The sequence below is a fragment of the Nerophis lumbriciformis genome, linkage group LG10 (genome assembly GCF_033978685.3).
Source record: "Nerophis lumbriciformis linkage group LG10, RoL_Nlum_v2.1, whole genome shotgun sequence".
Lineage (NCBI taxonomy): Eukaryota > Metazoa > Chordata > Actinopteri > Syngnathiformes > Syngnathidae > Nerophis > Nerophis lumbriciformis.
The window spans coordinates 37,500,692-37,514,881 of record NC_084557.2 but is presented as its reverse complement, the minus strand read 5'-3'; the positions used below and the strand labels follow the sequence as shown (position 1 = coordinate 37,514,881).

Here is a 14,190-nt window from a genome sequence, read left to right as displayed (position 1 = left end):
TGGGGGGGTGCATTCTATGGCAGGTGGGAAATGCACCCCCCCATAACTCCGCCTCTGGTACTTCGGGTACTTTTGGTAACGTTATTTGTGAATGTTCAATTTGAAACTTCTTAAAACCAAATCAATGGTAGATATCAGATGCATTCATCTATTTATTCATCCATCCATCCACCCATGAGCTCCTTAAAGTTAAAGAAAATGTCATATTTTTAAAATACGAGTATTGGATCACGATAACACGTCGAATGAAGCAGCAAACATTCGTTCTCCTTGATGTCTCTAAAAAAGTACATATAGAGGTTTACTTTGGTGTATATATTCTTTACAGTATAGCTGTCAAGGTAGACAATACTACATTTTCGGGACAGCAAATATTCCAATATTAATTGGTTATTGTTTTCGCCTTATCTGATCTAATGACGGCGAAATCATTAAAGGCTCACAATTTGGAATCCATCCACAAGTAAGGATAATTTCACTTTATGTACTTTATTATGCCGAAAGAGGCGATTTCAGCCACTTGAATGACGGCGAAATCATTAAAGGCTCACAATTTTTAATCCATCCACAAGTAAAGAAAACTTGGATTATTTCACTTTATGTACTTTTTTATGCCGAAAGAGGCGATTTCAGCCAACAGCCGAGTTTAGATATACTTTTCGAGACGAGTGACGTAACCGAGTGACGTAAGCATTTTACGGCAGGGGTGCGTTTCCCGGCACAACACCGGACTGGTAAAATCACGGCACGATAACTTAAAAATAAAGACAACTTCCGATTGTTTTCTTTGTTTTAAAATAGAACAAGCACGTTCTGAAAATGTACAAATCATAATGTTGTTGGTGTTTTTTTACACTTACATGCGGTTGTGGTTAATAGTATTCTATCTTTTATTTGTCGTTATTTATACTTACTGAATAAATTATGTGATAATGTTTATCTATCTATCAAGATTTAAAAAAATAATATCAAAATCAAAAACAGGATGTTATTTATGTAGTTTGCTCATTTTCCTCGATTGGTGCACTAACATGTGGTTTATTTTATTTTTTTACATATGTTGCATAATATACAAAGATACAAATAACTGCTATTACGAAATCTAGTAGACACATTTAGAACATCACTTTCTTTCATTAAAAAATTTCGGCTCATTTTTATACTTGGCAAACTCATCCCGCGGGCCGGATAAAACCTGTTCGAGGGCCTGATCCGGCCCAGGGGCTGTAAGCTTGACACCCCTGCTGTACGACAATGATCAATATATTGCTCTTAATAAGATATCTATATAGAGGTGAAACAAAAACAAAATATACATTTGATGGTTTATACTTTGCAGCATAACTTACACAGTACAAACAGCAGTCGTGCAAAAACTATGACACAGTTTTAGTAACAACTGTAAATGTTTTTTTTTTATGTGTCTGACAGACAGTGACACCATTTTAAACATATCTCTTAAATTGATCAAATCTGAAACATTGTATATGCCGGTAGCCAGGTTTAGGTGGCCGTTAAAATAAAATTGTTATTAATAACATGCACAGCAATGATCTTATAAGACTTTGTGGCCCTCGACGTCCAATGCGTAGCCCCTTTTTCTTTGGATTTGGGTGCACTGCACTCTCCAGTGGTTTACACGTTTAATGTATAGAGGCTATATTTAAATAATAATACCAAAAAACAACACTGAAAAAGCGAATTGATAATTCAACTTAAGGTCAATTACTGCGATAGTTTGCCATATCAATATTTTGTCGCACTCCCATTTTTCAGTAAAGATATACAATATAAATACTTATTTACAGTACTTGTCTAGTAAGTTGTTTTAATGTATTTTACATACCGGTAACTACTTATTTTAGTGCCCACAAACAGTTTCGACTACATGTCTTTCAAAACCATTGATTTAGTTATTTTTTTCAATGAGCTTAATCGACTAAATTAATTCCAAACATGTTTTGTTCCAAACAGGCTTGGTGAGTTAACTTAAAGGGGAACTGCAGTTTTTTTTAGAATTGTACTTAACGTTCACAATCATTATGAGAGACAAGAAGACAAAATTTTTTTTTGTTGCTTTCTAACATAAAAATCGGCTTGTTCTAGGTTGCTACAATGCAGCTAATGGGAGCAATCCCTTCTACCTCTAAATCACTTTAAAATGCATTTAAAAACAGTCAACAATACTTAATTTATGTTTCGTAACCCGTTTAATAACCAAGCTGTAGCAACTGAACTCTTTTTCTATCGTAAGAACACATCGGCGTGCTACGTAATAAGGCGCAAAAGCTAACTACGACAAGAGATAAGATAGCTTTACAACAATATTAAACGCGTTTGAGTTTGTAATGCACTGAAATACATGAACAATCATATTACAGTATTTGCCCACATTTTATGTTTTGTTTGTACACAGCTAGCCAGACAGCCTGTGTACTGTAGTTGTACTAACACGCATGGCGTGCTGTATGTATAGTGATCGATATTAAAGTGACTCACTCGATGGATAAGTTGTCAGTCTAGTCAAGCTAGACTGACACATCCTGTTGATTTGGAGGAAGCAATACATTTATGTCGAAATAGCTTTGCTCCAAGTTCCATATTTATAGCGTCAATTGCTTTCATCCCCCTTTCCCAGCTTCCGTCTGCTCCAATTTCTCACTCTTCCTTCGTGCTCGCTTCTATAAGCAGCAGTATATTTAGCTTCTAAAAGTACAAGGTTGTAAATTTGTCCAAAAATAGTTGTTTTCGTTGTCTGTTACTAAGTCTGCCATAATTAGAACACACACTCGTGTTTGATTCCGGAAGTCGGGACACACTGCTATGAAAACAGAAATCAATGCGTGAATGAAATCAGTCAAGGAAATTATAAAATTATCAAAATACGGTAAATATTGAACATATTACATATTGGTATAAACATGTCTGTTACTACATTATATATAGACTTGCATTTGTATATAAAACGTTGCTGGAGAATTTTGATGTTTTTTGCAAGACAGCTTTGATGTCTACAACAGTGACTCCCATTAGCCGCGTCTTTCAAGCGTTTTTTTATCATCTTTAAAATCGTTTTTAAAAAAAAAAGCTGTGTTCTTGTCTCTCATAATGAATGTGAAAAATAGGAAAAATTCCACAAAAAAAGTGCAGTTCCCCTTTAACAAAGCTTTGCAAAATTCAACTTAACTGCTTTAACCTTAAATACAATTTTGCCTTAATTTTGGCAGTTCTAATCTCAATTATTCCTAAAGGTTTTGGGTACTTTATACAAGACTGGAATTGACATATTTACTTATTGTTTATCTTTGGAGTATTCATTGTTTTTCCTCTCTCCACATCTAGAGGTGCCTCAAACTAAAATTAAAAAACTTGGACAAGAACTTTTTGCGCTGGAGAGTCTTCTGGAAGAATTTGAAAAACATGTTGGCCGTCAGAAAGACGAACTAAATTCCTTGAAGGTAAACTGTTGCTTCAGCTATATCATAGACTTTATTTTTGTCACTTTGCTTATATCTAACACACTCTGCATGGTTCAACAAAAATAGGGATGTCACGGTATGAACATTTCTTGTCATGGTTATTATGACCAAAATTATCACGGTTATAATTATTATCATGGTATTTTTAAATATGCTCAAAATTTTCAAAAAGTACTTGTACTGAAATATTTTAACCAAGTTTTATTTAAAAAAAACACAAACAACACATTCAAATTATTTACTTTGAAGAAGAACCATTACTGTAGTTAAGAACATTGTACTTGGACCTCAAGTAGAAATTGAATGTGCATATGAAAACAACCCAAGTATTATAAACAATATGGCATATATGGCAAATATGGCATACAAAAAATAATAACATAATTAAGTAAAAATAAATGTGGAAATTGTGCAAGATAGCACCTTGTGGACATAAGAGATAAACAAATAAAAACAAATGTAATAATTTTGTAAGATGGCACCTGATAGCCATAAGACGTAACTGCACTTTTTGTCCATATAAATAAAGATAATGTTCATATATGAGATCTAGTCTAATACATAGGGCTGCACAATTATGGCCAAATTAATAATTAAGATTATTTTTTATCAATAGTGAAATCATGATTATTAATCAGGATTATTCATTATTAGGTAAAACAGTGTTGGGTTGGGGTGTGAACATAATATCTAATAAGGCTATAAGCGTTATCCATATATTTAAAGGCAACATTTGTTTCTATGTTCAATAATAGCATCAACATGTCAGCCTTTTCACATTACTTGATGCCATTATCTCTATTTTTACCATTTTTTTTAATAATGCACATTTACATATACACGTACATGCTGTATTGGGGATCCATTAAGAGTTTGAGCAGAAATATGTCATATAGGAATTAACTATACACCATAAAACATTAACAAAGCGCATGAATGGTTTTTTAAAGTAACTTTGTGAAATTAACAAATCCACAACATGTAAAAACATGGTGTACACTTTTTGATATCGATATAAAACCCAAGGCAGTTTGGCTAATGAAGATACAGTCTAATAAACAAGCTTTCTCTCACAACACCTCCTAGTGGTTTAGTGCAAAACTTTAGCCAACAAAAATAAACAGGAGTGATACCTCTCACATCGAATACACAATCTTCACAGCCTGCGTTCAATTCGATGATATGACAAAACATTTTAGTAGTATGTAGTAGTAGTATTGACGTTATTGGAACACTGAAAAAGTTAGCAGCTAAATAAAAGATGATTGAACATCCCAGTAAACACACGGCAAGACTTTATAAACAAGTTGTGGCAAATATTAAAACATATTTATTGCACTTTCTATTTCAAACAAACAGTATGTAATCTTGGCTTTCATTTAAAAAAGAAACTATAAACAAAGTTGATTAATAATAAAATCAAATGTACCAAAGACAAAAGGCTATATGCCATTGCAAATAGCCCATGATCATGAAGTGTAAACAAGTGAAAAAATTAGATTATGTACAAAAGACATCGAGGAACTCATTAATTTTACTGCTTGAAATAGTAGTAGGACATATGTCTTTGGCCAAATAAAACGTTATTACATCCGTTATTTTGGCGCACCGATGTAATAGTTAATTTATTTTTCTTAATATTTCCGGGAGCCACCAGCTGTGGCTGATCTACCTTCACCCTCTGTTGTCACTCACTCTTACTGGCTCTCACAAGAGTTCACAGTCTATCGGTCGCCCTCTGGTGGTTGGCTGACTGTTGGGTTGTGCTAGGTTTGAAATGCAGCACAGCGCTGTTTTTGAAATGTTAATAACGCAGACGATCACCCTCGTTTAATCGTAGTTGCCCAAATCGTGATCAGGATTAAAATTTGATTAATTGTGCAGCCCTATTTGAAGTTAAGTTTTGGTGGTACATCAAATACTCATGTTATCAAATTAATTATTAATCATGATTACAATATCAATTGAAAAAAATCTTGATTATTTTTTTTGCCATACAACAAGAACTTCAGTAATTTCACGTGATCAAACCTTTTCTAACATTTCCCCTTACAAAATGATAAAAGTATGTATGATTTGTGCTGATATTGTATCAGATCAATATCGGTATAGGCCAGGGGTCGGCAACCCAAAATGTTGGCAGATCCCTGCATTTACATTTTAACCTTGCTCGTAAACACAACACTAGGCCCAAGCATGTGATTTATATAACTGAGGCAGTCTTTATTGCACCCCTTTAAGTCTTCTCCTTTTTGGCAGTTCCATTTTTTTTCCCGTAATGTGATTTATGTAATTAAGGTTTTGCTGTAGCCTGTTTACTTCAGATGTAGTCAGTAGTTATTTGTTCAACTTCTTTGGTTGTACTAGTAGTGTACCACAAGGTTCTATTTTAGGTATTTTCTTTTTCACCATTTTGGGCTATTTAACTGGTGGCCCGCTAGTTCAGTTCTAAAAACTTGTATGGGACTCACATTTTTGCAACAGATTCTTAAAAACACTACATCTACATCTTTGACTAGCTTTTTTGTAGAATGTCCTTTAAAACAACAGAGCGCTCCTGTAACTTTGACAAGATAAACAGCCCAAAATCAAATGTCTACTGTAAAGGACGTTGGTTCTCTGGACTATAGAAAATAAGACTAATAGTGAAGGGAGAAGTCCTGCCCCCCGGTCCTTAACTTTCTGAAAATGTGGCCCACAAAACAATTTAGTTCACTATCCCTGAAGTACCCTGATGATCAATCTCACCTGTGACCCAGATGAGGAAACCGGGTTTTGAAATTGTGTCGATGGCATAATAGCAATTTTCATATGTTCAAATGGTGCATTTTCATGATTTCAGGAACTTGAAGAGTTATTCGAAAAGGACTTGGAGGGTCTCCAGCACCTTAAGGACAACATACCTGCACATATTGCCAAGAACAAATGTCCTGAAATGTAAGGGAACTATTTGCTACTTTAGATTTTTTTTAACACAATACTATTCATCGTAAGTGTTATACTCAAGTCCTGTGGGCCAAATACTGCCCACCATGTCCTTTTTATGACCCCTGTGAAAGCTTGGAAATGAAGTTTCTGCAACAGTGCCTCTGTATTACTGACTTGAATCATGTGATTTTATTAAATCTATCATCTTCTTCTAGAGAAAAAGAGCCTTCCACCAACCAGGGCCAGGCAGCAAATTTGGAACTTATCAAGCACGAAGTTGTCAAAAACAACACCAAGTGTTACGTCAAAGAGATGGACTTCATCACTGTGGATGAGTTTGAACGCATACCCCAGTAAGTGGAATTCCAATCTTTAAATGCCAAATAAGTGGTGTCATCTCACATCTGCCACATGTCACATAGTTTCTAGGGAAATGTCCACACAAACGCGGATACTTTAAAAACTCATACTTTTCTATGTGTTTTGGCCTCTTGTCCACACACTAACACATACTTGTCCTTTTAAAAATGCACACTTTTAAACGCTAGCCAAGGTGAAGTTTCAAAATTCTTTCTACAGCGTGTGCGTGTAGACAGCTTAAACGGAGAGCTATGGCTTGTCCTCACATGATGATGTCACGGTTGAGTGCTGTCATTTCCACAGTACAATAGACTTAGACAAACTTTATTGATCCACAAGAGAAATTGTTCAATAGTGAACATTAGCTTGCTGGCTTTAAACACACTGAGAGGATGTATTGTATGCTTACATATTGCTACTTTCACTCTACATTGATAGAAATACGTGTCAAAATGGGCTTTGAAAGAAGCTGATGCTACTACACCCTCCATTTAGCTATCAATCAATTAATAAATAATTAAGATTACAGACCGGTTTCGCTTCTCATTAGGAGACACAGACTCTATCTGTGGGAGAAAAGCCAGTTAAAAGCCTGGTCAAGCTTTATGATTGCACCTTGAAGGACACTGCAGCATGCCAAGCAACAACAGAGGAGTTGACAAGTTGGCTGACAGCAGTGGATATGTCAGGGCTACCAGGCAAGTTTAAAATCTGTGTCTACCAACATTGCATTTTCCCACGACTCCTCTGGCCACTGCTGGTTTATGATGTGCCAATGACCACCGTCGAGTTATTTGAGAGGAAGGTCAGCTGTTTCCTTGGAAGTGGTTGGGCTTACCGCAAATTCTCAGCAGCAACGCCTTGTACAAGAGGAACAACAAGCTGAAACTGCCCTTTAGTAGTCTGACGGAGGACTTTATGGTTACTCAAGGACGAGAGGTGCTGCTGTATAGGGACTCCACTGACACCAAAGTCTTCTCCCCGGCTTAGAAGTGAGAACCGGTAGGAAGTGGAAGGCTTGCGACAGCGAGCTAGTATGAACAATGGAATCGGAACGGGGAGCTCTCATGAGCGACCCAAGGCCTCCCTACAAAAAGGCCCAGGAAAAGGAAAGGCGTCAACTGATCCAGGAGGTGATGCGAGCAATGGTGGAGGAAGCCCACTGCAGCAGGACAGAGGGATGTGGCAGCAGGGGACGTAGACCCGATGGCAGCTGACCAGAATATATATTGGACAGAGCTATGGCGATCCGAGCCACACCGGATCAAATTTCTCATCCAGTCGGTATACAATGTCCTCTCAAGCCCATCCAACCTTTTCCGCTGGGACCTGATCAATAATCCACCGTGCCCTCTTTGCCAAAGAGCTGGATCGATGGAGCACATCCTGAGCTGCTGCCCAAGGGCACTGGGAGACGGACGCGACTGTTAGCGTCATGACCAAGTGCTGCGGATTATCGCAGAGGTCATCAGCACAGGGATCTCTACCAGTAAACATCAACAACCAACAACGCAGTCCATAAGCCACAGCAGCGCCGGAGCCAAGCAGGGGGTCTCTGGCAACAGCTTAGGACTGGCACCTGAAAGTTTACCCCAGGGAGACAGCTCAAATTCCCAGAGAAAATTGCAGTAACCAAGTATGAGAAGCTGGTCGGAAAATGCCAAAGCACGGGATGGAGGACCCGATCCAAGGTGGTGTCTCTCCAGGGGACAGGCGGACAGACGGGGTGGGTGCGTGTAAGGAACAGTGTAACTCGGCCTGTCGCCATCACCATCACGTCTCCACCTCATCGCTGCCACCACAGCCTGGGGGAGCAATAGACTACAGACTGTGGTGAAGTAGGCTGGCTTCGTCGCGTGAAGACGCCTACAATTTTTGGTTGTGTTTTCCGCTCCATTTGCTGAATGGCGATATATATCGATATTTTTTCCATAAAGTAAACACAAAACAGTCCTACTTACCTGAGATATTAAGTCTAGAGGCAGGGATTTGTTTCTCACTTGTCACCTGGGTGTGTGTGTGTGTGTGTGTGTGTGTGTGTGTGTGTGTGTGTGTGTGTGTGTGTGTGTGTGTGTGTGTGTGTGTGTGTGTGTGTGTGTGTGTGTGTGTGTGTGTGTGTGTGTGTGTCGTTTTTTGCTCCTTCAACACAGAATAACTTAGTTGTTAACTGTAGGTCAATAATGCCTGTCTTTCTCTCAGACAGACAGGGCTTTGCTGTCCGTAACACACACGCACGCACACACACCGCACAGTGAGCTAACGTTACGCTATTAGCTTACCTGCTAAACTAGGCTGACCATATTCTGAAATCCCAAAAAGAGGACACATACTGTATATGCGAAAATTTGACAATGATACTCGAACTTCCTTTATAAATAATATATTTATTTAAATAAAGCATTTTTTCTCCTCTGTTGACAGCAGTGTTGGCGCTAGGAATTTTCAAAATGGGGTCCCAGGGACCCCATCAAGTCATAAAAATGGGGTCCCACAGTAAATTTTTGGGGTCCCACTTTTTTGTAAGCGTTTTGAAAACAAATGATAAATGGATGCATTATCCTGTTATATCTCACATTCTATGTTGTGTTTTGGAAAAAGGTTGTCATAAACGTTACTTCACTCATTAAAATAAATAATAAAAAAAGAAAACACATTTTAAAAAGTATGTTTTTGGAGTGGAGGTGTCTGGTGGGTGCTGGTTAGCTTGAAGCTAACAGGTAGCCTGTCTCCATCCTGGAACGATGTAGATACAGCAGGAGATAAAAGTGAAGTTTCCATGGACTCACAAAGACTAAAACAAGTCATTTACTGGACACATGGCACAGGATGAAGTTAAAAAGGTGACTTTACACTCACCTTAGTGTTTACCATCAAGTCTTTCTTTTGACAGCCCCTCGCGCTAAACTTGTGCAAACTGAGGCAGTATTTGTAACTTTCGGCGAATCAAAATTTACGACCAATAAAAACGCAATAAACGGGGACGGAAATTTGACCAAGCAAATATAAACAAAACAAAACACTGGCAGAAAGCGATAATCGAGACAATAAAAAAACAAGCAACCCGGGCGGTATGTAAAAAAAAAAAAAAAATCTGTGTCCTTTCTGATTTCAATGCTTAAAAAGACACAAAAAGTGCGTTAACGGCAACACTGGTTGACAGTATAAGAAAATAAGTCACACTTATATTCTGTAACATTCATAGTTTTGAAAAAAGTGCAGAGGTAGAAGAATTCAAAATAACCTCTTGTATATAATGTAAACATAAATAATGCCTCAAAACAGGTTAATTAAATTTAAACAAAAAACAGCAGACAAGTTTTTTTTTTGTAGTGTCGATATGGGCCTGTAGATCTTTATTTGCCACAGATATAAACGTTCCTGCTTTGCACACAGTGCATTCTGCTTCCCATGTGTCACGGCCAGGGCAAAAACACGGATACCCTTTACGCAAATCATCCGTGCAGTTGCATTTACGTTTCGGCATCTCTCTTGTGTCCTGTCTGTATCTCGACTCTCTCGCTCTCTGTCTCTGCCCCTCCCTCACGAATGCTGCTGCGTGCGCCCGCCTCCACAATTTGTTTTGTTTTTAACCTGTTCTTAACCCTGAACGAACATTGAAAATACACGCAACCCTAACTCAAAACATTTGAGGCATTTAAGAAACCCCGCCCGGACAGCCCCGCAAAAGAGGACATATCCTGGGAAAAAAGGACGTATGGTCAGTCTAGCTAAACACCATTCTGCTCACCACACCGCAGGAGCACTGACTCCTTGCGTTCTGAATACGCACTGCTGATTGGCTGTTACCGCTCTGTGTGTAACCAATCAGATGGTTCTGGGTGGGACAATGCTGGAGAGACGTATTGACAGAGGCAGAACTAAGCTGAGCAGCTTGTTAAGACTTTAGTTGAGGCGGTGGGGGAAACCCTGTGTGTGTGTGTGTGTGTGTGTGTGTGTGTGTGTGTGTGTGTGTGTGTGTGTGTGTGTGTGTGTGTGTGTGTGTGTGTGTGTGTGTGTGTGTGTGTGTGTGTGCGTGTGCGTGTATATATATATATATATATATATATATATATACACACATTGTGTATATATATACATATGTGTATATATACAATGTGATATATATACTATGTGTGTGTGTGTGTGTATATATATATATATATATATATATATATATATATTTATGTTTGTGTGTGTGTGTGTATATACATATATATATATATATACATAGTATATATATGTATATCACATTGCATATATACACATATGTATATATATATATATATATATACACAATGTGTATATATATACTAAGGCTGCAGCTAACGATTATTTTTCTATCGATTAATCTATGGATTATTTTTTCGATTAATCGGTTAATCTATAGATTATTTTTTTCGATTAATCTATAGATTATTTTTCCTTTTACCGATTATTTTTTTTATTTAAAATGAAGATGAAAAAATAAATGTAGGCCAGTTTTTTCAAAAGGCATGGCTTTTATTTACAAAAAAAAAAGTATGGCCACTCAGTCAACATTGACAACAACATGACAAAATATTCTGTAACAATGTAAACATTTAACAAAATTAAAAGTAGCTTATTTGCTTTTAATGTGCAAATATAAAAGTAAACATCCAGTGCAAATCTTAATATTCTGCAATAGTATAAGCATTTCAAAAGTAAAAGTATTGCTTATTTTGCTTTAAAATGTGCAAAAATAAAGATAAACATCCAATTCAAAAAAGTGCAAAACGGAAATATTCTGTAACAACAGTGTAAACATTTCAACAAAAGTATTGCTTATTTGCTAAAATGTGCAAAAATAAAGATAAACATCCAATACAAAAAAGTGCAAAACGAAATATTCTGTAACAACAGTGTAAACATTTCAACAAAAGTAAAACTTTTGCTTATTTTGCTTAATAACACAACAATGATAGTATGATTAAAGTGAAAGTTAATTGTTCGTTTGTACATAGTATACGTAATTGTTAATGTTGTAAAAGGTATTTGCACAACTAATTAACGTTAGCGTTAAAGAGGAGCGTGTCTTTGTAAACACTGAACAGGCACGCCAAACGCTCCTCTCAGAGCGAAACGGTGCTTTAGTTTATGAATTTACAACGCAGATACAAATGACACATTCATGTTTTTGTGTAATGATGACAACGTATACTCACGCGGACGATTGACTAGTTGATGGTGATGGCAAGAACGCTGCCGTTGTGCTGCTATGATAGGCCATTTCCGCTCGACACAGTGTGCATACAACAACATTATTAGCAGAGGTGGGTAGAGTAGCCAGAAATTGTACTCAAGTAAGAGTACTGTTACTTTAGAGATTTATTACTCAAGTAAAAGTAAGGAGTAGTCACCCAAATATTTACTTGAGTAAAAGTAAAAAGTATGTTGTGAAAAAACTACTCAAGTACTGAGTAACATACACACACATATCATATATATATATATATATATATATATATATATATATATATATATATATATATATATATACATACAGGTAAAAGCCAGTAAATTAGAATATTTTGAAAAACTTGATTTATTTCAGTAATTGCATTCAAAAGGTGTAACTTGTACATTATATTTATTCATTGCACAAACAGAGTGGACCGACACCAGCAGATGACATGGCACCCCAAACCATCACCCAACCATGCAAATTTTGCATTTCCTTTGGAAATCGAGGTCCCAGAGTCTGGAGGAAGACAGGAGAGGCACAGGATCCACGTTGCCTGAAGTCTAGTGTAAAGTTTCCACCATCAGTGATGGTTTGGGGTGCCATGTCATCTGCTGGTGTCGGTCCACTCTGTTTCCTGAGATCCAGGGTCAACGCAGCCGTCTACCAGCAAGTTTTAGAGCACTTCATGCTTCCTGCTGCTGACCTGCTCTATGGAGATGGAGATTTCAAGTTCCAACAGGACTTGGCGCCTGCACACAGCGCAAAATCTACCCGTGCCTGGTTTACGGACCATGGTATTTCTGTTCTAAATTGGCCCGCCAACTCCCCTGACCTTAGCCCCATAGAAAATCTGTGGGGTATTGTGAAAAGGAAGATGCAGAATGCCAGACCCAAAAACGCAGAAGAGTTGAAGGCCACTATCAGAGCAACCTGGGCTCTCATAACACCTGAGCAGTGCCAGAAACTCATCGACTCCATGCCACGCCGCATTAACGCAGTAATTGAGGCAAAAGGAGCTCCAACCAAGTATTGAGTATTGTACATGCTCATATTTTTCATTTTCATACTTTTCAGTTGGCCAACATTTCTAAAAATCCCCTTTTTGTATTAGCCTTAAGTAATATTCTAATTTTGTGACACACGGAATTTTGGATTTTCATTTGTTGCCACTTCAAATCATCAAAATTAAATGAAATAAACATTTGAATGCATCAGTCTGTGTGCAATGAATAAATATAATGTACAAGTTACACCTTTTGAATGCAATTACTGAAATAAATCAAGTTTTTCAAAATATTCTAATTTACTGGCTTTTACGTGTATATATATATATATATATATATAATATATATATATATATATATATAATGTGTATATATCATCATTGGCGATCACTCGACGCGAGTATGATAGTCCTCCTGTTGGTGAGTCTAGTCATCTGTGGGTCCTCAGGTGGCTGTGGAGGCCAATCCGTGATCCACAGACTCTATTGCAGTGGGGGCATATGTGCGTGATTGTCGTGGTAGTAGTGGTGGTTGTGGTGGTGGTCTGAGGAGCTGTTTTGGTAGTGGATCTCTCCTTTCTTTGTTGCCTCTTGGTTTCCGCGGCACGGTGGAGGTCCTTTTCTAACCGTGCTGTGCCTTCATGGACCATCCTGCTCCACAAAACCCTCTGGTGGGCAGTCTCCTCCCAGGTGTTGAGGTTGAAGCAGCATTTCCTCAGATGGATTTTGAGGTTATCTTTATACCGCTTCTTCTGCCCCCCTTGGGTGCGTTGTCCTTCCGTCAGTTGTCCGTACAACATCTGTTTTGGAAGGCGACTGTCTGGCATGCGAATTACATGGCCTGTCCATCGCAGCTGGTGCCGACTGACAGTTGTAGTGATACTGGGCATGTTAGCTTCCTTCAGAACACTAATGTTGGTACGCCTATCTTCCCAGCTGATCCTGAGGATCTTGCGGAGACATCGCTGGTGGTACTGCTCCAGAGCCTTCAGGTGTCTGCTGTAGGTGGTCCAACTATCAGCCCCATAGAGCAGAGTGGGCAGAACTACAGCTTGATATACAAGAAGCTTGATGTTGGTCTGGATGACCCGATTCTCAAAAACTATTTTCTTGAGCTTAGCAAAAGCTGCGCTGGCACAACCAATGCGGTGGTGGATCTCGGCATCGATGACAGCTCTCTTTGAAAGAAGACTGCCAAGATAAGCGAAATACTCCAC

The 14,190-nt window shown here is 38.0% G+C and overlaps 1 protein-coding gene across 2 annotated transcripts in view; it reads left to right on the top strand.

The window, feature by feature from the left end:
- The window catches only part of ska1 (spindle and kinetochore associated complex subunit 1), a 44,452-nt gene that overhangs the window by 18,004 nt on the left and 12,258 nt on the right, over window positions 1–14,190 (top strand). For both annotated transcript variants that reach the window (XM_061969274.2, XM_061969273.2), the window contains 3 exons: window positions 3,343–3,458; window positions 6,322–6,416; window positions 6,623–6,760. In XM_061969274.2, the coding sequence (XP_061825258.1) occupies window positions 3,343–3,458; window positions 6,322–6,416; window positions 6,623–6,760 (349 nt within the window). The remainder of the gene's footprint in view (window positions 1–3,342; window positions 3,459–6,321; window positions 6,417–6,622; window positions 6,761–14,190) is intronic.